This window comes from Ursus maritimus, unplaced genomic scaffold (genome assembly GCF_017311325.1).
Source record: "Ursus maritimus isolate PB19 unplaced genomic scaffold, ASM1731132v1 scaffold_29, whole genome shotgun sequence".
In the NCBI taxonomy this organism is placed as follows: Eukaryota; Metazoa; Chordata; class Mammalia; order Carnivora; family Ursidae; genus Ursus; species Ursus maritimus.
Genome location: NW_024425452.1, coordinates 32842732 through 32868280, shown reverse-complemented (window position 1 = coordinate 32868280; position 25549 = coordinate 32842732). Strand labels below are relative to the sequence as shown.

At 36.3% G+C, this 25549-nt stretch overlaps 1 protein-coding gene across 2 annotated transcripts in view; it reads left to right on the top strand.

The window, feature by feature from the left end:
• Positions 1–446: 446 nt before the first annotated feature.
• IBTK (inhibitor of Bruton tyrosine kinase) overlaps positions 447–25549 on the top strand; it is a 93001-nt gene continuing 67898 nt past the window's right edge. For both annotated transcript variants that reach the window (XM_040643698.1, XM_008684873.2), the window contains exons 1-5: positions 447–3954; positions 12476–13180; positions 18255–18351; positions 19522–19646; positions 24767–24877. In XM_040643698.1, the coding sequence (XP_040499632.1) occupies positions 12860–13180; positions 18255–18351; positions 19522–19646; positions 24767–24877 (654 nt within the window). In that variant the 5' untranslated portion in view covers positions 447–3954; positions 12476–12859. The remainder of the gene's footprint in view (positions 3955–12475; positions 13181–18254; positions 18352–19521; positions 19647–24766; positions 24878–25549) is intronic.

The window sequence follows — 25549 nt, the reverse complement described above, 5'->3', positions numbered from 1 at the left end:
GGCATGAAGAGAAGGTTGTATTATGTGCCCACTTTGCCATTTTAAATCAAACTTGCTTTTCTTCTCCTTTTTAAAAAAGGAAGCAGTGGTGCTAACAGCTTGATTTAATTATGTAGTTCGGTAAAGAAGGAATACAAGTAATTCCAAGGAAGGAACACTATGAATTCTTAGTCATTGTAAAGGTGAGAGAGAGTTCAGGGAGTTCACATTGTCCTGGTTATGAAATGATGCTAACCTTGCCAAATTCACAGGTTTGTTTGTTTCATGTAGGCTTTGAATTTGCCTTGAATTGTCTTAAGTTTTAGATTCATTGGTGGACTCTGCTTTCAAGCCTATACAGTTCTAAAGTTATATTCAAACACTGCCACCTTGTGGGTCATTCCTTTTGTCTCCCCATCCCACCCCTCAAATGCTTCCTCACACAAGTACAACCAGAAGAGTTGAGATATGTCAACTTTTATTAAGTGCTAAAAGCTCTCCTGAGAGCTTGACAGATATCTCATTTAAACTTCATAAAAACTTTATGCATCAACTATTATTAATTACACAGTAGAGATGAGGAAACTGAGGCCTACATGGGTTATGTAACTTGCCTGAGGTCTCACATAAGAAGAGGAGTAAAATTTTATATTCAGGCAGTATGCCTCTGGAGTCTCTGCTTTTACTGCATCCACATGTAAAATAATAAATTTAAGAATAATACAGTGTGACACAATAATATTAATAAGTTATAGAAGTTAAAGATCATGGGATAACTGTTAGGAAGGGGCATCAGGGAAGTCTTCACAGATTTTTAAGGAGGTAACCTCCTCTACATGAGGATTTGAAGGATAATCATTGCATAGGAAGAATGTAGCTGGCACCGTATCCCCTGGATCTAATAGTAGAGAAACACCCTATTTGTCTGTTATTTTGCCTGCCCCATACCCTGCCTTCTTTGAGGGAGCTAGCTACTCATTACTCTGCTTCAAACATATGACTCTCATAGAGGCTGTCAAGCATTATACCCTTGACTTCCCACCTAATCTGAGCCAATATGAACCCACCAGGGCCTCTGGAATTTTTGTGCTGAAGACAGAGGGCACAGTGCTGTGTTCCCTAATGGAAAAGCTGAGGTGTGTGTTAGAAAGCTGCAGCCAGCCAAGTATTCTCCCATGGAAAATGGTCTGGAGCAGAAGAGAATGGGGCCAAGCCATAAGGTTCCATTCATCTCTAGGCCAGCTGCACTGCTGACCTTCTTATAGTAATAACCATTTTTGCAAAACCTCATTGGGTTTGGGTTTTGATCCACTGCAACCATACAAGTTCTAACATTCTTGTTACCAGCAGACAAAGGGGCAGCACTGCCTATATACAACTTGAATGACAGCACAATATATTTTGATTATGAAGGATAGCACTGTTAATGTATTTTGGAAAAATGGCATTTAGGGAGCATTTCAAATGCTGTGTTGCTTAAAAACATTTCTGCAGTGCTCTATTCTGGCTTCATCTAAAACTCCATTCCTGATGTTTGGACTATTCTCCTTCTTCTCCCCATTCACTTCACTGTACTCTTCTAAAGCCATCTCTGGATGTATTTCTTGCTTTAAGTCTACTTCAGAAATTCCAGTCAATTTTCTTGGTAAAGTTTGATTTTCTAAATCAACATTTAATTATTGCAAAGAAAAATAAATTATAAAATTGAAAGAGATCGAAATTAAAAATCACCCCTAATTCCACCACACCGAGATAATCATTGGTATATTGCTCTTCTTTCTTCTATGTGTAAACACAAACATGTTTAAAAAGCCTCACAAAATGGCTAATTTTGATTTCTTCCTCCCCTAATAACATCTGCAATGCATTTTTTATTTAATTGTATTTAATTTGCATTAATTCCTAATCATTTCAGCAATTCTTGCAAATAACCAATATCTTTGAAGGCATTCAGTTTTCTAGAGAAATTAGGAGCAATTCCACATCATTTGGACTGGAATGTTCTTTCTTTCCTGCTTCATTTAGTTATCACCTACTCATTCCTAGGAAAATAGTTCAAGTGTCACTTCTTTGGGAAGTCAGATTAAACTGATAATATTCTTTGTAGTACTTGTCAAGGTTGCAATCTATTCTTAAGTTTGGGATTATCTGAGCTTGACAATTGTTAAAATGAATGAATGACTCCTTGGAATAATTCTGCTGCTATGGAAATATGCTTTTTTTCTTTTAAGATTTTATTTTTAAGTAATCTCTACACCCAGCATGGGGCTTGAACTCACAACCCCTGGATCAAGATCACACACTTTCCTGACTGAGCCAGCCAGGTGCTCCTGGAAATACCTTTTGATTTATAAAAGGAAGATTTCTTTTTCATGAAGTGCTAGGCACTCTTTGTGCTGTATATTTGTATCTATACAATTTTTCACAAATGTAAATGCATTTTTGCTTCTAAAATACATTATTTCTCCTATTTTACAAACAAGGGTAGTAAGTCTTCAGAAAAGCTAATTAACTTGCCAAATAAAAGAGATCAATAAAAGATTTGAACTCAGGCCTATGCACTTATTTACATTATTATCCTTACTTGCCATTACTGTTTTCTTTGTTCATTAATATAAAAGTCATCATATATAGCTCATTCTCAAAATCACTTAATTTTTTACATTACAAATTGGTTTTTGTTACATCAAAGTAGGATACAGGACACCTTGAAAAGGGGCAAGGAAACAGACCATTGTATTGGGAAGGGCAGCAGGGGAGCTATTCTCCCTTTCCCTTTCACCAACCAGCTGTAGGGCTTTGAGCTTCCACAAGGAAGGCTACAAAAAGACAATAAAGCGGAACTGGCTGCCCTTAAGAAGACACGTAGTCCAACGCCTTCGTTTTACAGATGGCAGAGACTAAGTAGCGTGTATAACTGACAACGTGGCTGAGTGTACAGCCAAGTCCTAACTGCTAGTGTTGTTTGTTCTGAGTCAAACTACCCCTCCTTGAACAAACATTTACTGAATGCCTGCTGTATGAGGCATTTGGTTGCAGTGATTCCCATTTGGTATACTAGCACTGATTTCCTCCTCCTCCTCTTAATATTGCCACTCCCCCCCCCGCCCCCGCTTTTTCTTTCTTCACTCCAGCACTTTTAAACCCGCCTTGGATGCGGAGTTAAATGGGGGAAAGCAGAGTGCAAGCCTGGCGTCAGGCACTGACTGACGTGACCCCAGTGGGCAGCAAGTCCCAGTAGCAATCTAAGAAGGCGGTGCCGCCTTCGGACCAAGGGAGTGACTCTCAGACAATCCGGGTGTACGAGCGGGAAGGGAAGGGCGATGCTGCGTCTCTGCGGGACAACGCCTTTGGCTTTCCAGTGACCCCACTGGTAGGGCAATGGGAGAACTCCGTGCAAGAAGCCTAAGCTTCTGCTGCATGGTGACCGGCTGCCCGAGGCATTCAGCCAGGTCTCCACGGTTCTCTCTCCACCCGTGTTGATCCGGAATTCCAAGTCTGCAGCTGACGTTTCCACCTAGGCGACAGCTGACTCTGAAAGGGACGTTTCCACCACCACTGTTGGCTGAGAGCCCTCAGCTGCTGCGTTTCCCCTCCCCCGGCTTGCGGTGGTCCGAAGGCCCGCAGGGTCAAGTTCCCGAAGGAATCCCGGGCAAGGCCACAGCTTAGGTGCTGCCACGCGAGGCCTTCTGGGCAGACATCCGCCAATCCTCATGAGGCATACACGAGCCCCAGCCAATCAACGCATGTCTTATTCCTGGGTACCGCCCGCACCGGCCTTTTCTCCCTGCCCCCCTTCCCCTTGCCTGTAGTCACGGCTGAAGCTGCAGCCGCCTGCACAGCTGACCCGGCTCTGGGGACCCGCTTCCCCCTGGCACTGTTCGATTTCTCCAGTTGTCTTCACTGAGGATGAGTCCCTGCGCAGTTGTGTGCCCGTCTCGCGGAGTACACCGGCGCACTTTCATCTAGCGACTGGTGAGGGAGTGCTCTGCGCGGCCTCACCGTGCGCAGCGGCGGAGGCGACGGTGTCTCTTCGGCTGGCCGGGGGTGGGGTGGGGGGGCGAGGGGACAGTATTCAGTTTCCGGAGGGTGCGGGCGACCGGGGACGCCAGTGGCGCGGATGGACCGTGGGGAGGGAACCCAGGGGCTCCGAGACTGCCGCGCTTTGAGCGAGACGGCGCGGAGCGGGCCAGGTGGCCGGGGTTCCAGCATCCGCTTTCCCGCAGCCTTGCTCAGCTTTTGAATGGTCTGTTCGGCGACGTGCTACGTTGCTGTCGTGTCCGACACGCCCTCCAGCGTTGCTGCCTTGCTAGTTTCAGTAGTTGTCGGTGTCACTTCCCCTCAAGCCTTGAATTTGAAGCCGTTCCTTGAAGCGTTATCCCTTCGTGGGGTCCCATAGTTTTACTCCACTATGGGGATACTAACTCGGAAATTCTGTGTGAATTGACCATTGTGTGAAAAGGGACCTGTTCTTTTTGGGGGTGGGGGAGACAGGATAGAGGCTTTTTATTGTATCACGTTGTCTGGTTTTTAAAAAGTTTTAGTTCAGTGGCGAAATAGGTAAGCCCGGACATCCTTGACTACTGTTCTCCAACATAGTTAATAAAATTTCAAGGTATTTTTCAGGAAACAGAAATTGATGTAGCACTCCCCTTGCCCCCCTTCCCCCCATGCTTCGAAGTAGGACGTTTGAAATTCGAAATGTATCAGAATTACTGAAAGAATGTGACTTTTATGAGTGGTAATGTTTCTCCGCCCATAATGTACCAATTCACATCCTTGCATAGCTACTTCTTGATCTTCTCCTTTTTCTGTTTTGAATTCCTTGATTTTTATTGGTTTTGGAAAAAGACATAGGTTAGATGAGGGCAGAAAGGTCTGTTTTCTAAAAAGAATTTGTTACAGATATTTGCAGAAACTTTAGTCAAAGCAGAGTTTACCTCAAGAAATTTTAAAAAATGACTGTTCCATTATTTAAATTAAAAAAAAACAAACACTTGTATTGAGGGTTTTTAGGATGCTAAATTATGTGAAGGAACTTACTACATTCTTTTACTCTCATTATGCTTTAGGACCATATAAAGTTCAATAGACCAAAAATAAATTTATCTATTATATAAAGGAGCTCAGTATTATTTGGTTTATTATTATAAATGATATCAAAGTCAGTTTACTATTATTAATAGGTCATTAATTTTTTGCTACATGTAGAGCTGTGCTTGCCCCCTAAAATTTGCAGAATTTTTCTATTGTGAAAAAGGGTATTGCACCGATAAAGTATTGAAGTTTCTATCTTTTGTACCAAGAGAGTATTTAAGATAACGTTTGACTAAAATACAATAGTGATAAAGCAAAATTACTAATTTCCTAAAGAAGTAAGTGCTGTGTCTTAAAATTGTTAAGTGAACTATTTTCAGGGCTTACAGAAGGAATTAAAAATTTTTTAAACTCAATTATGAGTTATAATTTGTAGCTTTGTAACAGTTAATTTAATACAGATACAAGTTTAAAAGGAAGATATTTTGGTATTAGTGTTTTTACAAATCTACTTATTGAATATATACACATATATATAGTGAGAAATATGAAGAAATATGACTTCTCTGTCTCCCGCCCCCCCCCCCCCCCCCATAACTTAAAATCTTTGTGTAGGCAAGGTACATGCTAACAGGGCAAGTTATTATCATCAACTTTGCAGATGGTAAAATAGGATTAGAGAGATTAAGTTATTTGGCCAAGGTTTTAGGTAGTGGGAACTCAATTCTTTTGACTACAAATAAGGGTAATTTTTTTGTACTACTCTATTCTACTTCTCATTTAGGATTTCCTAACTGCATTTTGAGAGAGAAATTTGGGTAGAGTAGAATCGATAGAATCTAGAGTATATTTTTTATATTTGTAACTTTGGCTAGGCTACTTAAACTTTCACATACATTTCCTCAGTGTAAAATGAAGGTGCTCATACATAAAGGGGCAGTATGAGGCTGAAATTTATGTTGGTTGTCCATATCAGAATTTAAAAGATGACAGATACTCTGACTCATGGACACATTGGCAGTCTTGTAAGGGTTTGGGTGAAAAGCTTTCCAAGCAGAAAGGACTCTAATTAAAGTTGTGCCATTTTCTGACCTATACACCAATATACCGCTTTCTCTCTCCCCCCCCCTTTTTAAAACATTTGTTGGGTGCTTACATATGAATGAACTGTCTCGTTTATTTTTCAGAACAGCTCAATAGCTAAATAGTTGTTACCACTTTTTTTCTAAGTGAGAGGACTGAAGCTTAGAAAATTGTGATATGCCTAGGATCATTTGGTTAGTGGTGTACCTGGGCTCCTACCTCCCGTGTTCTGAATTTAGAGTCTGAATTTTACATGCCACATGGTCTCCAGGCTTAATTGATATCCTCTTTCTGAAGTCACAAAGCTAACCTTAACACATGGAATGTAGATATTGGGCTTGGATTTGTCAGAGAATGGCATGATCAGATTTATGTTTTAGGAAGATACCTAAACTCCTAACCAAGGATAAGTGGAACAATAATGAGTCATTGTTGAGGGCTCAACCTCTACTGGCTAACGCCTTTGTGATGGGCCAGTTGCCAAGGTTGAACAATTGCCTGTAGCTAGCTGTACTCCTACAACTCAGTTTCCCACCAGCATTTCATATTCATCACATATAAAACAGCTTTTCACCTGTAATTTTTATTTGTTGCATTTTAAAAAGTTTGTTTTGTTTTTCTAGTTTCCAAAGTATTTACTCCCTACTCTACTTCTTGGCTGCCCTATATATAATCAGGCTAGAAATTTGGGAGTTATCACCACATCTTGTCAGTTCAAAAGCTTAAATATCTAAATGTGTCTCTGAATTGCTCACTTTCTTTATCCCTAAAAGGAAGGCACCGAAAGCTGTCCATAATCTGGCCCATGCTTGTGTATATGTTAGGCCTCACTGTTTTCTGTCTTCTGAATTACTTGGAATTTTCAGAATAGACTAAAATGATTCTAATGCTTTTATTTAGATTTATTCTTTGCTCTGCCTTGAATGCCCACCCACCCTGTATTTATCAGGCAAACATGTGCTCATCCTGATGTGGGAAGTCTTCCCTATCTCTCTCTGGTCAACTCTTGTTATTTCTCTGAGTCACTTGTTTTATCTTTACCATAGGTTTATAATCCAATGTTTTTATTACTTGCTTAAATAAAATCAGTCTCCTCTATCAAACTGTGACCCTTTGATGGTAGAAACTATAATAATAAATTTTGTTCATTGAATACAAATGTTAAATGAGCTATAGTTTTCACTTAAGTATTACCCATGAACCTGTATTTTTATTATGTTATCTAAAATATTTATATCATTTATTTTGTATTCCTAGTAGCTTGTGATACTGTGGATGTACTGGAGAGGCAGTGTAGTATAGTAGAAATAGCTTGGATTTTGTTATTAAACAGATCTGCACTTGAATTTTAACTCCTCTTTTATTGGTGCTATGATTTGGGTGGCTTACTTAACCTCTCTGTAATGTAACATATCCAGTATATATTAGGTGCTTAATAAATATTTATTTCCAGTGCTTTCTTTGCCTTCAGTAAGCATATGTTGAATGCATAAATATTTACACTGGTAATTGGAAATATAGGCTGGAATTTAGGAAAGATGTGAGGGTACAAGACATATTTTGGGGTTATGAGCATGTAGGTTACAGTTAAAAGCTAGAAAGAGATTGAAATTATCCAGGGAAAATATGAAGTAGAGAGGAAGAGAAGACTGAAGATGGGACATTGAGAGAACCACAAAATTTGAAGATAAGGGGAAGAGATAATGTCTTTGGAAGAAGGGGTGAGAGAGAGCCCATGCTTAAATGCTTCAGTAGTTCTGTATGCTTTCAATATCCCTTCCTACATACCTTAGGAGAATGCGGTGTTAATGAACAAAAGCAGGGAAGTAAAGTAAGATAAGAACTGAAAGTATCTAAAAGTATTTGTAGGTTTGGAGGTCATTTTGGTCACCTTAGTGTATATGGTTTAATTGGAGAAATAGGTGTGGAAACCAGGTAGCAGAGACAAATTCAAATGTGAATTTTGAGATTAAATTTGTTACCCTTTTGTTACTGAAGAAATAATAGTAATAAAAGCTACTGTATGTTGAGTGTTTTGTGCCAGGTACAAGGCTAAGCAATTTCATTTATCATTACAGTAACCCTGTGAGGTTGGTGACATTGTCTCCGTTTTCAGATGAAGAAATGAGAGATTATGTAATTTTTAGAGTTACGTAACTAGTAACAGCCGGCATTGCTGTATTTGAATCCAAATATCTAAGACTCTAAGAAACACTAGCTCTTAGTCACTTCCATATTTATGTTCATAGTATTCTGTATGTTTCTCTATATATTATAGTATGCTACCATTTTTATATTTCATATTCCCCCTTTTTTCCATTTTAATTGTTAATGTATAGTAACAATTAGGGAATTTTCTTCGGTTTACCTTAATTCTTTCATTTAGTGTTTGAGTTATTTGCTAGTAAATAGTTCTTTCCAAGTATTATGAATACACTGAAAATACAAAGGTGGAAAAATTTTAGAGCCTCAAAAGAATGAAATTAACTACAGTTGACTATTTTGCCATGTATCTTGTTTTCCAGTTTTCACATTTTAAACTGCTTGAGGCTTTCATACGTTTTTCTTTATGTCAACTAAGAAACACTTTGTTTTTTATACCAATCAACAGTTTAAGGTGGCGATGAATGTTACAAGGCTTATATCAAATTATAAAACATACAAACTAGTAGAAACAACTGGAGCTAACTGGAATCCTCTAATTCTGTGCTGTCACCTGTAGATGGGGAAGTCAGAATAAGGGAATTATGCCTCAGTGAACATGGGAGTGCATATTATCTTTTCGAGTTAGTGTTTTGTTTTCTTTTGATTAATACCCAGAAGTGGACTTGTTGGATCATACGGTAGTTCTATTTTTAATTTTTGGGGGAACCTCCATACTACTTTCCATAGTGGTTATATCAATTTACATTCCCACCAGTAGTGCACAAGTGTTCCTTTTTCTTCACATCCTTGCCAACACTAATTATTTCTTATTTTTTTGATAATAGCCATTCTAAAGGAGTAAGGTGATGTCTCCTTGTGGTTTTGATTTGCATTTCCCTGATGGTTAGTGACGTTGAGCGTTTTTTATATACCTGTTGGGCATCTGTATGTCTTTGGAAAGTCTATGTAGATCTTTTCCCCATTTTTTTAATCGGGTGGTTTATTTTTTTGCTCTTGAATATGAATTCTTGAATATGAATTGAATATATGAATTCTTTGGGTATTTTATATAGATTAGCCCTTTATCAGATGTATGATTTGCAAAAATTTTTCAGGGAGCTTACTGCCTGTGTTTTCTTCTAGGAATTTTATGGTTTCAGGTCTTACATTTAAGTCTTTAAACCATTTGAGTTAATTTTTGAGTATGGTTTAAGATAGGTGTCCAGTTTCATGCTTTTGCATGTGGCTGTCCAGTTTTCCCAATACCATTTATTGAAGAGATTGTCTCCTTGTCATTGTATATTCTTGGTTCCTTTGTTGTAAATCATATATGCATGGGTTTACTTCTGGGCTCTCTATTCTGTTCCATTGATGTATGTGTTTCTTTGTCTGCCAGTATCACACAGTTGTAATTACTAGTTTTGTAATATAGTTTGAAATCAGGGGGTGTGATGCTTCCACCTTTGTTCTACTTTCTCAAGATTGCTTTGGCTATTGGGGTCTTTTGTGGTTTTAGGATTGTTTGTTCTATTAAGTATTTATGATCAATACCTTGGAGAAGAAAATTTACATAGAATTTCTATTATAAAAGCTTTAAAATCTAACCATTATGAAATGGATTGACTAGTTATTTAAAATCCAGAGGACTAAAATAAAATAGAATAAAATCCAGAGTACAAAAATACTGAAAGAAAAATAATTAGGAGATGATAAATAAAAAGATGATAGGGAAATGTTGAGTGTAAAGTAGTCTACTCTAGATATAAAATTTCTAATATATAGGTGGTTAGTTTTCTAACAGGAAGTAAAAAATCTGAAGAATAGTAGTTCATCAAATAGTTGACAAATTGTATTTCATTTCTCCAGATCTGAACAGGGCAAAGCAGACAGGGTAGCATATTGGAAAAAAGGAAGCTAGAGGCTCTTATGTGGTGGCTGAGTTTTCTATATTTTCCTATAACCTCTCTAATCAATATATTAGCATTTATTTATATTTTTTAGATACTTTTTGAATAGGTATTCGTGCTCATGGTAAAGCATTCAAAAGTGGTTTGAAGTAAAATATAGGTAAGTTTGCCTTCCATTTCTGTCTCCAGCCATTGGTGCTCTTCTCCAGAGGAACCACTCTTAACCATTTTCTTGTGTATTCTTCTAGATATCTTTTGTGCTTATTCAAGCATAAACATGTAAATACATATACAAATTTTCCGTAAATGGTATTACATATACATCTCATTTTAAAGGACATGGTACAATGTATCTTGCAGATGATTTCATATCAGAAAATATATAGCTGCTTCATTCTTTTTGATACATGAATAATATTCTGTTGCATGGACATAATTACTCTATTTAGGTTTTTTCCACACTTTACTATTTCAAACAATGACTCAGTGGATATTCTTGTACTTATGCCGTTCCACACATAGATATGGTTTTCCAAGATAAATTCCTAGAAGTAAAATTGCTTGGGTCAGAAAAAAGGTTATTTTACATTTTCATAACTATACTAAATTGCTCTCCAAAGAAATTGTATGAGTTTATATGCTTACCAGCAATGGAGTAGAGTACGTATTTTCTTACAATCTTGTTGGTACGTAGTAATATCAACTTTTTTGATCTTTGCTATTTTGATAGATAAAAAATGATATCATTATAGTTTTTTTTTAAGTTTTTATTTTAATTCCAATTAGTTAACATACAGTGTTATATTAGTTTCACGTGTACAATGTAGTGATTCAACAATTCCATGAATTTGCTCTTTGCTCTTCACTGACAAGTGCACTCCTTAATCCCTGTCACCTATTTAACCCACCTTCCCTCTGGTAACCATCAGTTTGTTCTCTATAATTAAGAGTCTGTTTCTTGATTTGTCTTTCTCTTTTTTCCCTTTGCTTATTTGTTTTTTTCTTAAATTCCACATATGAGTGAACTCATATGATATTTGTCTTTCTTTGACTGACTAGCTCCACTTGGTATTGTACTCTCTAGCTCCATTCATGCTGTTGCATGGTATCTCATTATAGTTTTAATTTACATTTCTTTTGAATGAGGTGAGTCTCTTTTTAAAAATCTGTTTAAATTTCCTTTTTTTTTTTTTAAAGAAATGTCATATTCTTTGATTTTTATTCTATTGGTCTCTTATTTATAGAGACTATATGTTAAGGAAGCTTTTTCTCCTTTTTTGTCTTAGTATTTTTTTTAATGTGGGCTTTAAACAGATTAAATTTATTAATCTTTTATAAGCTTGAATTCCAGATCATACTTAGAAAGGCCTTTTGTACTTTGAAATTGTAAAAAAGGGTCTCCCATCCTCTCTTCTAGTACTTTTGGTATTATTTTTATATTTGTCATTGACCCATCTTGAGTTTATATTGATGTAAGGTATATAGTAAGTGTCTAAAGTTATTGTTATCCCAGATTGATACCTAGTTATTTTGATACCTGCTATTTAATTATCATCTCCTTCTATAGTCCTATGGTGAAGGACTTCCAGGCGCAGAGAACATTATCACAGTGCTTGGCTCTTAGTAAAAACTGAATGATGAGAGGATTGGTTATTGTGGTGGTGGTGGGTGGTGATGGATGGTGTTGGGTAGTGGTGGTGATGAAATAATTTTAGAGGGTAAAGGTTTGAGATGGGATTGCTATAAAGATGGTAGATTTAAGGGGTGCCTGGGTGGCTCAGTCATTAAGTGTCTGCCTTCAGCTCAGGTCATGATCCCAGAATGCTGGGATCGAGCCCCACATCGGGCTCCCTGCTNAGCAGGAAGCCTGCTTCTCCCTCTCCCACTCCCCCTGCTTGTGTTCGCTCTCTCGCTGCCTCTCTCTGTCAAATAAATAAATAAAATCTTAAAAAAAAAAGATGGTAGATTTAAGTGTGCCTATATCTTGTGGGGACATAGCTACTAGAGTGTAAAAATACAAGGGAGAAGGAATGAAGCTTTTGGAAAGAAACAGGTGGACTCCAGAGTACAGGTACAGAGGTTAACCTTAAGCAGGAGAGTGGAAAAAAGGATGTAAAGATGATTAGTATAGTTCTAGAATACGGTGGATGTGAAGATGAAGAGTTGATACACTTTTATTTATTTATTTTTTTGAAATAGGAATTAGGGGCACTTTATTTGATTTTGGGGGCACTTAAATATAGAGGTAATGGTAAAGTACTTGAGGAGAGCAAGAGGTAGATTTTGTATTTTTTACAGTCTCTTGTTTTCCCTTTCTTTTATAGGTCACCCTTGCAATTATGGATATTTGAAAGGATCAGACAGTGTGGAGGGGGAGTCCCCTCCTCACTCCCCCTTGGTGCTTGACTCCAGGAAAAATCTATAAACTGTGGAAAGTTGTTTTTTTCCCTTAATAAAGAACTTGTATTTGATATAAACTTTATAGAACTATTTATAATTTTTTGATTTAAGTGCCAAAATAAATTGTACAAAGATATATAGTTTTATACTATTGCCATTGAGGATTTAAATTATAATCCTAAACAGGTCATTTATTCTCTATAAATCTTTCTGAATAGCACCTTTTTGTCCTGGCTTTTTCATTTTTAAGAATTAGTCTTTACTGACTACTCTGAAGAACTAAACTAAGCAGTATAAAAACCATTAGGATGAATTCTTCCATCCCTGACTGCACATCAAAGTGTCGATCCCTGAAGCATGCTTTGGATGTCCTTTCTGTGGTAACAAAGGGGAATGAAAACCAGATTAAGGCCTTTCTCTCCAGTCATTGTTACAATGCTGCAACTATCAAAGATGCTTTTGGCAGAAATGCCCTCCACCTTGTTTCCTCCTGTGGAAAGAAAGGAGTGTTAGATTGGCTTATTGAGAAAGGAGTGGATCTGCTGGTGAAAGACAAGGAATCAGGATGGACAGCTTTGCACAGAAGCATTTTTTATGGACATATTGATTGTGTTTGGTCCCTATTGAAGGTAAGTGTCATTTTTTATTTAAAACTATTTGGTCTGGGGCACCTGGGTGGCACAGCGGTTAAGCGTCTGCCTTCGGCTCAGGGCGTGATCCTGCGTTATGGGATCGAGCCCCACATCAGGCTCCTCCGCTGTGAGCCTGCTTCTTCCTCTCCCACTCCCCCTACTTGTGTTCCCTCTCTCGCTGGCTGTCTCTATCTCTGTCGAATAAATAAATAAAATCTTTAAAAAATAAAAAAAAATAAAAAAAAATAAAACTATTTGGTCTGGCATATGTTTTTCTTAGTCTTTTTCAAACACCCCATTTATTTTCCAAACATTTGCGTTTGTTCTTATCAGTTGTTTGATATCTTTTACTATTGTAACTGACTCATCTTTAGAATTCAAATCCAATATATATTTCATTTGGACTTTTTATGATATAGAGTTTTAAACATATACCAAAGTTTACAATACATAACTGACTGTTGGCTAATTATGTGTTATATATGTCCCCACTGCCTTTGTTTATCTCACACTATTTTGAAGTAAATCCCATATATATTATCATTTAATCTGTATTATGTATCTTTCAGTATTCTTAAGAAAAATGGTTTACTTTTCTGTAACTTTTATTAGCTACATTAAAAGGCACTAGTTATTGAAATACAACATTTAGGGACTGTCTTTTGTATAGTATGTTTATTTCTTGTTTGGCTAGGATAAAGTGTTTATAGTTGTAAAAAAATTAATAATTAGAGTCAGTTTAATTAATTTGAAATTTCTCATCAAGTAGATTCAGTCTAGGTTTGTTGTAGTGTATAGTCAAATAACGAAGTGTTTTGAGGTATACCCCAATGTCATTTCACTAATGAATGCACATTAAAAACTCACAATCAGAAGTCTTGAGTTTTAAATTGATTTTTTTTTTTTTTTTTTGGTACAGGCATTTTATCATGTTTGTAGAGGACACAGAGAAGAACAAAACACTTCCTGTTCTCAGGAAACTTATGGTCACATTAGGGAGCTTATCTTCAGTATCTTCCATCTATTTTTGATTTTAAAAAAGTTTACTAATAGTACTGTGAATTCCTCTTACATCTAAAACATTTGATTTAGATGGTTTAATTCTCTTACTCTAATTTATTTTATACAGAAAGCTAGGTTGGTAAGAGTTAAAGCATCTTATCAGCTCTACTCTTAACCCTTTCTCACACCTAAAATCTCAGTTTTTTCCAGTTTCTGCTAGAAATTTGGATGACTGCCAGTCCTGTCAATCTTGAGCATCCTTGGATTTTCTGTGGTCATAGGAGTTGCCATTCAGGTGTCAGGATTTGGGGCTTCAGTTTGAAATAGGGTCTGGTCTGAATTTTGAAACTTCCTTCCCTGGGGGTTTCATTTCCCCTTAGAAATCCTCAGTCATTCTTTCCTCCTTGGCTAAGAGAAGCCAGGAAATTTGTGCCTTTGGCTACCTTGTGCTTGGCTTGACCGTCTTTTATTATCATCAGAGTCCTACTGATCAATGATAGATACCTAACAGTGGATGCATTGCACTGATAAAATTTCGCTACAGAAACCTTTTCCTATCCATTTAGTATTCACATCTCAACATAGCATATCCTTTTTTCCTTTGACCTTTCAACATCATTTAATTGGAAGAGCTGCATTGATTGGAGTGTGCATGTCAGTTCCACTTCTGGACAACTGTAGCATATAAAGTATTATGACAGCTATAGCCCTTAAGGTATTATGGTTGGCAGAGAGAGACCATACACAAATACACATTTTAAATAAATTGCAGTTGATAACTTTATAGCTATAAGACTTTTTAATTGCCAAAACAAATCGTACAGTAAATATACACCACCACTGTCAGTTCCTAATTGCCAAAGATTAGAAAACAAAACAAAACAAAACAAAAACCTCAGCAGAAACTACTTGTCTACCAAAAGCTGGAGGAGAGACAACCTATCTTATGCATGTGTTCTTTGGCTCCTTGATTCCATGACAAGATGAGTGGCTGGCAAAGACTATGTTTGTAGGGTCCTGCTGTATCTGTTATTGCTATACCATTGTTTTTTCATACTCGTGGTTTACTTACTATTCTGGAAAAACTTGCTTTAATTTTCTTCATTTGTAAATAGAACTAACTTAATCATAAGGTTGTGTGGATTAAATGCTATACTATTCATAAAGTATTTGGAACAAATGTTTTTTTTTGAGTGCCTGATGTGTGCCAGGTGCTAATCTAGGTCCTAGGGATATGTAATGAACACGACAGACAGAATCCTTTTTTTTGTTTGAGTTTTTATTTTAGTGGAAGGAGATAGACCAAAACCAAATAATTAAATAAACAAATAGAACAGTAAATGTTGGTGTATTAGAGTTCTTATTTCATAGAAACAGAAGCTAACTAAGGTTCCCTAAGCAAAAGCTATTTTATTAGGGGGATATCAGATACCTCACAGAATAGAACAGGCTGTGAACCAGAGCAATACAGTTAATTGTCAAATCATAAGCATGAAAAATCTCCTCAAACTAGAATGGAACAGTTATAAACTAAGTAGAACTGATGTGAAGTACCCTCCCACCTCCCTGCCCCAGGATAATTAGATAGCAGGACCAGTTTACTAAAACTATTCCTAGTTCATAATGTTAAAACCATGCTATTTGAATAGAAGAGAATGCTTATTTTTCTGTTTTCTCTAGTATGAAGGCATCTAGCCAGTGTATCCAAAAGTACTATCAAAGCTTTAAAGAACAGGCTTGAAACGTCCCAATTTGCCCCACTGGAAATTGCAGTCTCAAGGTCTTTTGATTCTGACTTTTTGGCAGTATATGGGCAGCAATAGTGAGAGAGCCATATTAAACTCATTCAATTTAGCTCATAACCAGTTTGGAAAAATTAGTGTATCAGATACTTCTCTTGAACCACTTCATGTAATTTTGGCCTCACCTCTTATTCTAGCTAGTTGTTCAGAGGCTTCTAGCAGCTTTGTATAGGTATAAATCTGCACCTTGTTTCTAGCATCTACTGCTTGCCTCTTATTTTATGCCCCAGAGCTTGGCATTCACGCACGACCAACCAGAAGTACAGGAGAGTTAAATCCCTTTTAGAGCGACTCTTTGCTAATGAAGAATGGGAACTGGGGGGTAAACCCTTACCCCTTTTATTCCTCAACTGGAGAATTATTCTGTGGTATATTGTATAAGGTTCCCAGAATTTCCTGGCAGGATCATGCACAAGCCTTAGCAGTGTCCTACTCGATAACACATCCTTGTATTGGTTTTTCCTTCTTTATTTACTCTTCTGGTCCTCACTTTGTAGGATCTCTTCCCAAGGAAATTACCTGAATGCCAGTTGTTATCTTAAGCTTTGCTTTTGAGGAAGACAGTCAAAGCAAACAAAAACAGTTCTCTGTATTTGCAGGCAGACCTATCCAGTAGTGTTACTAGTGGTTTGTAGTGGAATAGCTGTGTCTAAAGTGCATCTGCTTCTTCTTGTAGAGCATTCTCATGAAATGCTCAGGCTTATAAGCCTGGCATATACTTAGATGCTATTTAACAAGGTAATGAATTTACCTACTATTTTGAGGATATGTAAAGAGTTGATCTTTAAATAGGATAGACTACATGCTGGTCCTGCAACCTTTAGAGTTTAAGATGAGTAGAAAATGTCAGAGTCTACCATTATCTGTGGAGCGCTAATGGCCAAATAAAGGTAGTCTTACGCAGTTGGGGCTACGTAGGATAACGCAAATATATGTAGTCTTATTAGGGTCCAGTTGGTATGTATAAAGTTTAGGAAAATTTATAAAACTGGCAAAATAAACTGTCTAGGGTTCTAAGTTTCTGGGATCCCATTTGTCACCTTCATAGTTTAGAGCACTTTGTCCTGGATGCTACCTTTGTTTCTCTTAAAAGGTTAAGCATCTTAGATCACTTTTTTTTTTTTTTTTAACTGGTTAGCTCATTTGAGTATTTTTTGCTCATTGACAACCGTTGTGAAATCAAGTGTTATAACCATCTGGAGCACAGTGAACTCAGAATTGGTTTTAGTTTATTAGGAATCCATTGTTACAAGGTAAGAGGAGATTCTTCTTTCCTAAGTAACCTAAAACAGAGGATTCCAACACGTCACAGAGTTTAATAACTTCATAGTTCTCTGCCTGTAACTACCCAAGTGTACAGACAGGCAGTGATGACTTGCACAGGTTAAAATAGAGATAAATCTAATTACTGAATGTTTTATTAAACTATCAGGAAATACCAAAAGTTACTCTTGAAAAGAACATTTTATATTTAAAAACTGTAGTTAAGTAACAGCAATATGAATTGAACATTGCTCTGTGTCCCTCCTGCCCCCCTTCCATTACATTTTAAAAGATAGAAAAGTATGGTGATAAGGATAGGGTGTGCTAACTGCCTTAAATAAGTGAGACAGAAAGTGTCCTATTTCGTGTTTAATTTTGAACTGTGAAGATATAAAGATTACTTTAAATTCATCCTTAAAACACATACACACACACATTCTCAGATTTTTTAAGGATACCATTAATTATATGTGATTTATAAGAAGCCACAATTAAAACAATGCTATAAAAAATTTAAATACAAAGATGAAAACCTATATCATACAAATAGAAATAAAGGAATATAATTGTCTTAAATATAAATACCGGATATAACAAAGTTCAAGGCAAGAAGAGATGGGATTACATGATCACATTATATTTATAAACAATAAATTCTGATAGAAATATTGTTGTGCCATTACCTTGAAGTCTTTATAGCCTTTAGCATGGCTCTTTAAATACGTGAAGTGTAGTGCATGCACAGGCACAGACAGAGAGACCCAGGGCTAGGGCCTTGTAGGTAGCCAGACTTGCCTTAAACCGTAGAAAATTTTCACGTCTAGTTCATTTTGATTTTAAATGTTACTTATTTTATTTCTTCAGGTTTTCTGGTTCTTATTTTAAGAATTAGATATTTGATTTTTTTAGTTCTCTTGTGTGTGTGAAAAAAATGTCGGTGGGCATAGAAGATAACATATATATATATATTTTTTTCCTTTTTCTTCTTTTTTTTTTTTTTTTAGCATGGTGTTAGTCTGTATATTCAAGACAAAGAAGGCTTGTCAGCTTTGGATCTTGTAATGAAGGATAGACCAACTCATGTAGTATTCAAAACTACTGGTAAGAAAATTCCACAAATATATTCCATTAAGGTACAGCTTAGAAAATTTTAATGAAACTTTGTTCTTATTAAAATACCTGAGAAAATTTGTTTGTGTGTGGATATCTGCAAAGAACTTTTACCTTGGTGTATGCTATATGCTAGCTGATAATTTTGAGTTTTTATTCAGAACACTGATTTATTTTGCATTTTCAGTTTCAATCTATACTATGTCTGTAAGAGTAAAAATACACCCTAAGTGGGAAGACAGAATTGTAACTACTGTAAAGTAATTAATGTGCATCCAGAAAGTAACATCAGTACTTGAGGTAGAGGGGAAAAGGAAGTGATTCTTCTACCCTCACATCCTTCTGATTTTACCTATTTCTCTAATTTGTTTGCCTTTGAACTTCGGAAATGGAAATTGGTGGAAAAGGACAAGAGTTTTAAATGAGGCTACTCTATAATTCGTACTTAAGTAGTGAGCAAGCTAAGTAAGGACACATTTCTTCATTTTTATTTCTACCTTGGATGCTATATTGCAAGTTACAGTTATAATTCCATTCAAGAAATTTATATGCTTTCCAAAATAAAATGAAGACTTAGATCATAAACTTATCTGTAATTAAGTTTTATCCCACTTTAAAATATTTATTACCCTGAACATGAGTGTGATTTTTGTTTCTATCAAGAGCAAATTATTGAAGTTAATGTTTCTGTAGGAACAGTAACTAATATCAGATTTGCTTCATCTAGAACCCTTATATGTATGTATATAGTATATAAATAATATTACTATATATATTACATATCTATTAGTAACATTCTATATTTAAATAACTAATTATTATTTTCATGGAAACTAAGTGGATACGGCAGGTGGTATTTTACTCATTTGGCAGTTAAACTAGCCGCTAATGAAACAAGGAACAAGTGTTAGATTCCTAACACTGAGATAGCCTTGTGCTGATTTGGATTTTCAGGTTTCTATTCCTAAAATTAGATAGTGTGTTAATAGTTTCATAATGTAAAAGATAATGTTGGCAACCTCTTTCTAAATATGCTGGTAAAATTAGTTCCTGTAGAGAGTCTATGTTTGAGGTAAATTGATTAGTAGAGTATATGTATAATTGAACGCAACTGATACTTGTTTTAAAACATAAAAGTGTAAAAATTACTTTACATTTTAGATCCTACGGATGTCTACACTTGGGGAGATAATACAAATTTCACCCTGGGTCATGGAAGCCAGAATAGCAAACATCATCCAGAGTTGGTGGATCTGTTCTCCAGGAGTGGGGTTTATATCAAGCAGGTATTTTGAAGTACAGTCTGAGTACTTTCAGAGAGTAAAAAGAACTTTTGTGTTTGATAGTTTATCTTTTCATTTGGACTATGTTAACTTTGTTGAAGGGATAATAACATTTTAATGAAGAAATCAACAGAACTGCACGAAATCTACTTTAGATTTTGTGTTAGCTTTAATCATATTTAGATTGTGTTAAATACCATAGAACTATGAGATGTTTGTGAGAGCAGTGTTAGAAATTAGAAGGCACTATAGAGATACTACTTTTAAAGGTAGAGCTTCTATTGATTTTCTGGTATTTGTTTTCATTTCACAAAAATTAGAGTTCTTATTTGTTGTTGAAACTCAGTGTTACTTGTTTTAGGTGAGCGAACCTGAGTTCTTAAATATAAGTAGTTATAAAATTTTAGTTGATATAATTGGAAGTGTTGGTCTTTGGTCTTTGTCCGTTATGTAGGATGATGTCTTCCACTTCCATAGATTTTGCTACTGTTGACATACTCATCTTTTTCCATAACGCAGTGTGTGTGTGTGTTCATCTGAGCTTAACTAGGTCCTTAGAATCCTTAAAATGCTCTTCCACCCATTAGCAGCCACTAACGGTAGATCACAGTTGGGGTGCTTATTTACAAAAGATACCTGTTTTCCTTTTCTGAGTTAATACATGATGTAGTCACCTTTCATGAGCTGAGCTTTTTCAGGAGCAAGGATTTTTAAACAAGAGTGAAAGGAATAACTGATAGCATTAGGAAACCAGAGACTGATCATACCTTCTGGTCCTAAGGTATACATGCTGTAAAGGAAATGAGCATACACATCCTTGGTTAGGATGAAATAGTACACTTAAGGAGAAAGTGACACTTAAGGCAACGAAGTGAGTATTTTGTGAAGAGATTAAAGATATAAGGAATTTTATTTACCACGGACTGAGGGTTGAAGCAAGCACTATGGATAGGTTAAGAAGGAAAAAGTGTAAATTACAGTTGGAAAAGAGAAGGCAGGTTTTATGGGAATATTTACTGAACACCACTTATTTAGAGAGCCCCATTAGTCACTGAAATGGGCTGATTCTATACTGCCATGGTGCAGAGATTATTAATCTCAGCATAATATATTCCAGAGAATTAAGATGAAAAGGCATAATTACTTATCTCCTTAAAAAATTCAGAGGTTTTAAGGTTGGAACACTTAAACTCTGGTATTGGTTGTTGAATATAAGTGAGAAATTATAGAATGGCATTCTAATATTGAATATAAAATTGAACAAAATGTATTATTTCTGGCTTTAAAAAATGATTTTTCCTTTACAAATTCTATGTTTGTATTACAAATATGAATATAATTTGGGGTGTTATTTTTAGGTATTTGTGGTGTAGTTAAATGAAATAGTGACTTTTTGTATTACTTATGATAAGTATATGTATTCACAGTACTTACCAAGTATTTAAAGGGTATGTATAAGTAGAGCTTGTAATTCAGCTTCTAATTTTCTTATTGTCCATAAAAGCTTGACTTTTTGGGAAATAATTATAAGATTTCTTTATTTAGTAATCATTTTTTATATCCAAAGTTAGAAATATTTATAGATGATGTAAGAAATGTGAATGGGTGTGCTTTTTAAAAGTAAGAAAAAAGGATTTTTAAATAGTATTAAGGTAAAATTAATATACTGAGTATTAGATGCTTTAAAAAATAGCAAAGTGTGGTGTAGAGGTTAAGTATGTACATACATGCAAACAGGCATATTTCGTTTGATTGCACTTCACTTTATCGGGCTTCATAGACACTGGATTTTTTACAGATTGAAGGTTTATGTCAGTTCTGCATTGAGTAAGTCTTTCATTGCCATTTTTCCAAAAGCATTTCCTTACTTTGTATCTCTGTGTCACATTTTGGTAATTCTTTCGATATTTCAAACTTTTTCATTAGTATTGTACAGTTGACCCTTGAAGGAAATGGGGGTGGGGCACTTGCCCCCCCCGGCGCAATCAAAAATCCGTGCATAACTTCTTACTCTCCAAAAACAGCTAATACTGACTGGAGGTCTTAATGAGAACATAGTCAATTAGCACATACTTATATGCATTATACACTGTATTCTTAGAATAAGGTAAGCTAGAGAAGAGAAAACGTTATTGAGAAAGTCATAAGGAAAAGAGAATACATTTAAAGTACTGTACTGTGTATACTGGAAAAAATCTGCATATAAGTGGATGTGCACTGAAGTTCAAACACGTGTTGTTCAGGAGTTAACTGTATTTCTTCTGGTAATCTGTGATCAGTGATCTTTGATATTACTATTGTAATTGTTTTTGGGTACCACAAACTGCATCCATATAAGATGGTAATTGTGTGTGTTCTCACTGCTCCACTGGCCATTGTTCCCTTATCTCTCTACCTCTTCTTGGGCCTCCTTAATTCCTTCAGAAACAAATTATTGAAATTAGGCCCCTTAAGAACTCTGCAATGGCTTCTAAGTGTTTAAGTGAAAGGAAGAGTTGAATGTCTTCTCATTTTAAATCAAAAGCTAGAAGTGATTAAGCTCAGTGAGGAAGGCAGACATAGGCCAAACACGAGGCTTTTTGAACCAAAGAGTTAGTCACTTTGTGAATTCAAAGGAAAAGTTCTTGAAGGAAATGAAAAGTGAACACACACATGGTAAGAAAGCGGAACAGCCTTGTTACTGGTATGGAGAAAGTATTAGTGGACTGGATAGAAGACCAAACCAGCCATCACATTCCCTTCAGCCAGAACCTAATCCAGAGCAAGGCCCTAACTCTCTTCAATTCTATGAAGGCTGAGAGAGGTGAGGAAGTGGCAGAAGAAAAGTCTGAAGCTAGCAGAGGTTGGTTGGTTCGTGAAGTTGAAGGGAAGAAGCTGTCTCTGGAACATCAGTGTGCAAGGTGAAGCAGCAGGTGCCGATGCAGAAGCTGCGGCAAGTTATCCCAAAGATCTAGCTAAGATCGCTAATGCAGGCGTCTACACTAAATGAGATTTTCAATGCAGACAAACAGCTTTCTATAGGGAGAAGTCAGTGGCTTCCAAGCTTCAAAGGACAGGCTGACTGTCTTGTTAGGGCCTCATGCAGTTGGTGACTTGAAGCTGAAGCCAGGGGTCATTCACTTAACCGTACTAAAGATCCTAGGGTTCTTAAGAATAATGCTAAATCTGCTCTGCCTGTGCTCTAAAACTGGAACAAAGCCTGGACGACAGCACATTTGTTTACTGCAGGGTTTACTGAATATACATTTAAGCCCACTGTTGAGACCTAGTGCTCAGAAAAGAGGATTCTTTCAAAGTCCTGCGCTCATTGGTAATGCACCTGTTCCCCACTGAGCTTTGACGGACATGGACAGTGAGATCCATGTTGTTTTCATGCCTGCTAGCACATTTGTTTTGTGGCCCATGGATCAAGGAGTCATTTTGACTTTCAAGTCTCATAATTTAAGAAGCCCCATTTCATATGGCTATAGTGCCATAGAGAGGATTCCTTTTATGGATCTGGGCAAAATAAGTTGAAAATCTTCTGGAAGGGATTCAGCATTCCAGATGCCATGAACATTTGTGATTCATGGAAAGAGGTCAAAATAGCCACATTAGCAGGAATTTGGAAGCAGTTGATTCCAACCCTCATGGATGACTTTGTTCAAGACTTCACTGGGGAAATGCAGTGTGGTGGAAATAGCAAGACAACTAGAATTACAAATAGCAATTACAACTAGAAGTGGAGGCTGAAGATGAGACTGAATTGCTACCATCTCATGATCAAACTGGATGGGCTGAGGAGCTGCTTTTCATGGATGAGCAAAGGGAGTGGTGTCTTGAGCTGGACTCTACTCCTGGTGAAGATGCTGTGAAGCCTGTTCAAATGACAACAGAGGATTTAGAATATTTTATAAACTTAGTTGATAAAGCAGTGGCAGGGTTTGAGAGGATTGACTTCAATTTTTAAAGAAGTTCTTTTGTGGGTAAAATGCTATTAAATGGCATTGCATGCTACAGAGAAATCATTCATGAAAAGTTAAGTCAGTTGATTATTGTTGACTTGTTTTAAGAAATTGCCATAGCCATCCTCACTTCCAGCAACCACCACCCTGATCAGGCAGCAGCCATCAGCACTGAGGCAAGACCATCAACGAGCAAAAAGATTGTGGCTTGCTGAAAGATCACAGTATGGTTAGCACTTTCTAGCAGTGAAGTATTTTTAAAATTAAGGTATGTACATCATTTTTTTTTAAAGACACAGCGCTATTGCATACTTAACAGACTACAGTATAATTTAAACATAACTTTTATATGTTCTTGAAAACCAAAAATTAATTTGACTCATTTAACTGAGAAATTCCCCCTATTGTGATCTGAAACCAAACCCACAATATCTCTGAGATATGCCTGTATTTAAAACTGCTGTTGGTTTTCTGTTATTGCATTCTGATGAAGTTCAGTCATTTAAGTACCCTTATCTTTTGGTAGGAGTATGTGAACATACAATTGTGTGTGTCAAGAGGGTATGGGGGTTGTTGGAAAGATGGCAGGTAGAAAAGGAAATGGGAAAGAGTAAAACTTAGAAATAAATATAAAATTATTTAAAGCCATGTAATGATATTAAAGATATATTAGACAAAATCAGAGATATTAAAAGGACATACTATCTAACTACCAATCCCTGTATAGGTGATGTTTTTAAAAAAGACGCTTAAGACATTTCCATTATTTTCTTTAATAACATATATCAGTATTCATTAATCTTTGTGTTTCATGTTGCACTGCCTAGTTCTTGTTGTTTGAGATTCTATAAAGTTGGGAAACATGTGGCTACTGCTTTTTGTAGTTGAACATTTGAAATTTGCATTTCCTTTCTTCGGTCTATTTTGTGGGTGACATAGGCTTAATTTCTTTTTTGTTCTTTTTCCCATTTGTCAGTGTTTGTAGACATGGTTTTAAAATAAAGCATATATATTTTTAATTTTTATTACAGAACATGTTTCAAAGTAGAGAGAACATATAATAAATCCCCATGTACCCATCATCTAGCTTAAAGAGTTAGCATTATTTTATAATTTTTTTTTTACAAAATAAAGGATACTTTATTCAGAGAAATTTAATATTCTTTTGTTTTCTCTTAGGTGGTGCTTTGTAAATTTCACTCCGTGTTTCTGTCTCAGAAAGGGCAGGTTTATACCTGTGGTCATGGTCCCGGAGGACGTTTAGGCCATGGAGATGAACAGACATGCTTGGTAATTGAAATGTTACACGTTTTAGGTAACTTCAGTAAAATTTCCATAAAATGGAAACTTCAGTTAACTAAGAAACATTATTTTTAATCTACTGTAACCAGAGAATAATATAGTAATTGATAGCAGAGTTAAAAAATCAATTTGTTGTGTCACTTAGGTGGCTCAGTTAGTTAATTAAGCCTCTGACTCTTGATTTTAGCTCAGGTCCTGCTCTCCATGTCAGGGAATAGAGCCCTGATATGGGCTTACTGTCAGTAGGGAGTATGCTTCCTCTCCCCTTCTCCCCCTGCCCCTCCTCAACTTGTGCACACTCTCTCTCTTTCTCTCTCTCTGAAATAAATAAGTAAATCTTTAAAAGAAAATCGGTTTCTTGGTATATCATGTTCAAATTGAAGGATTTAGATATGCTGAATTCTAAAGCATCAAAGGAAAATTATATTTTGCATTTGGCAAATATTGAGACGGGAGAGCATATAAATAAGCTTTAAAATATTTCCATAGTTGAAATTTTAAAAGTCAGACTAATTGTTTGTTTTTTTTAAGATTTATTTATTTGAGAGAGAGAACACACACTCGTGCACAGGGAAGGGGAGTGCAGAGGGAGAGGGAGAAGAAGACTTCCTATGCAGGGAGCCCAACATGGCGAGATCCCAGGACCCCAAGATCATGACC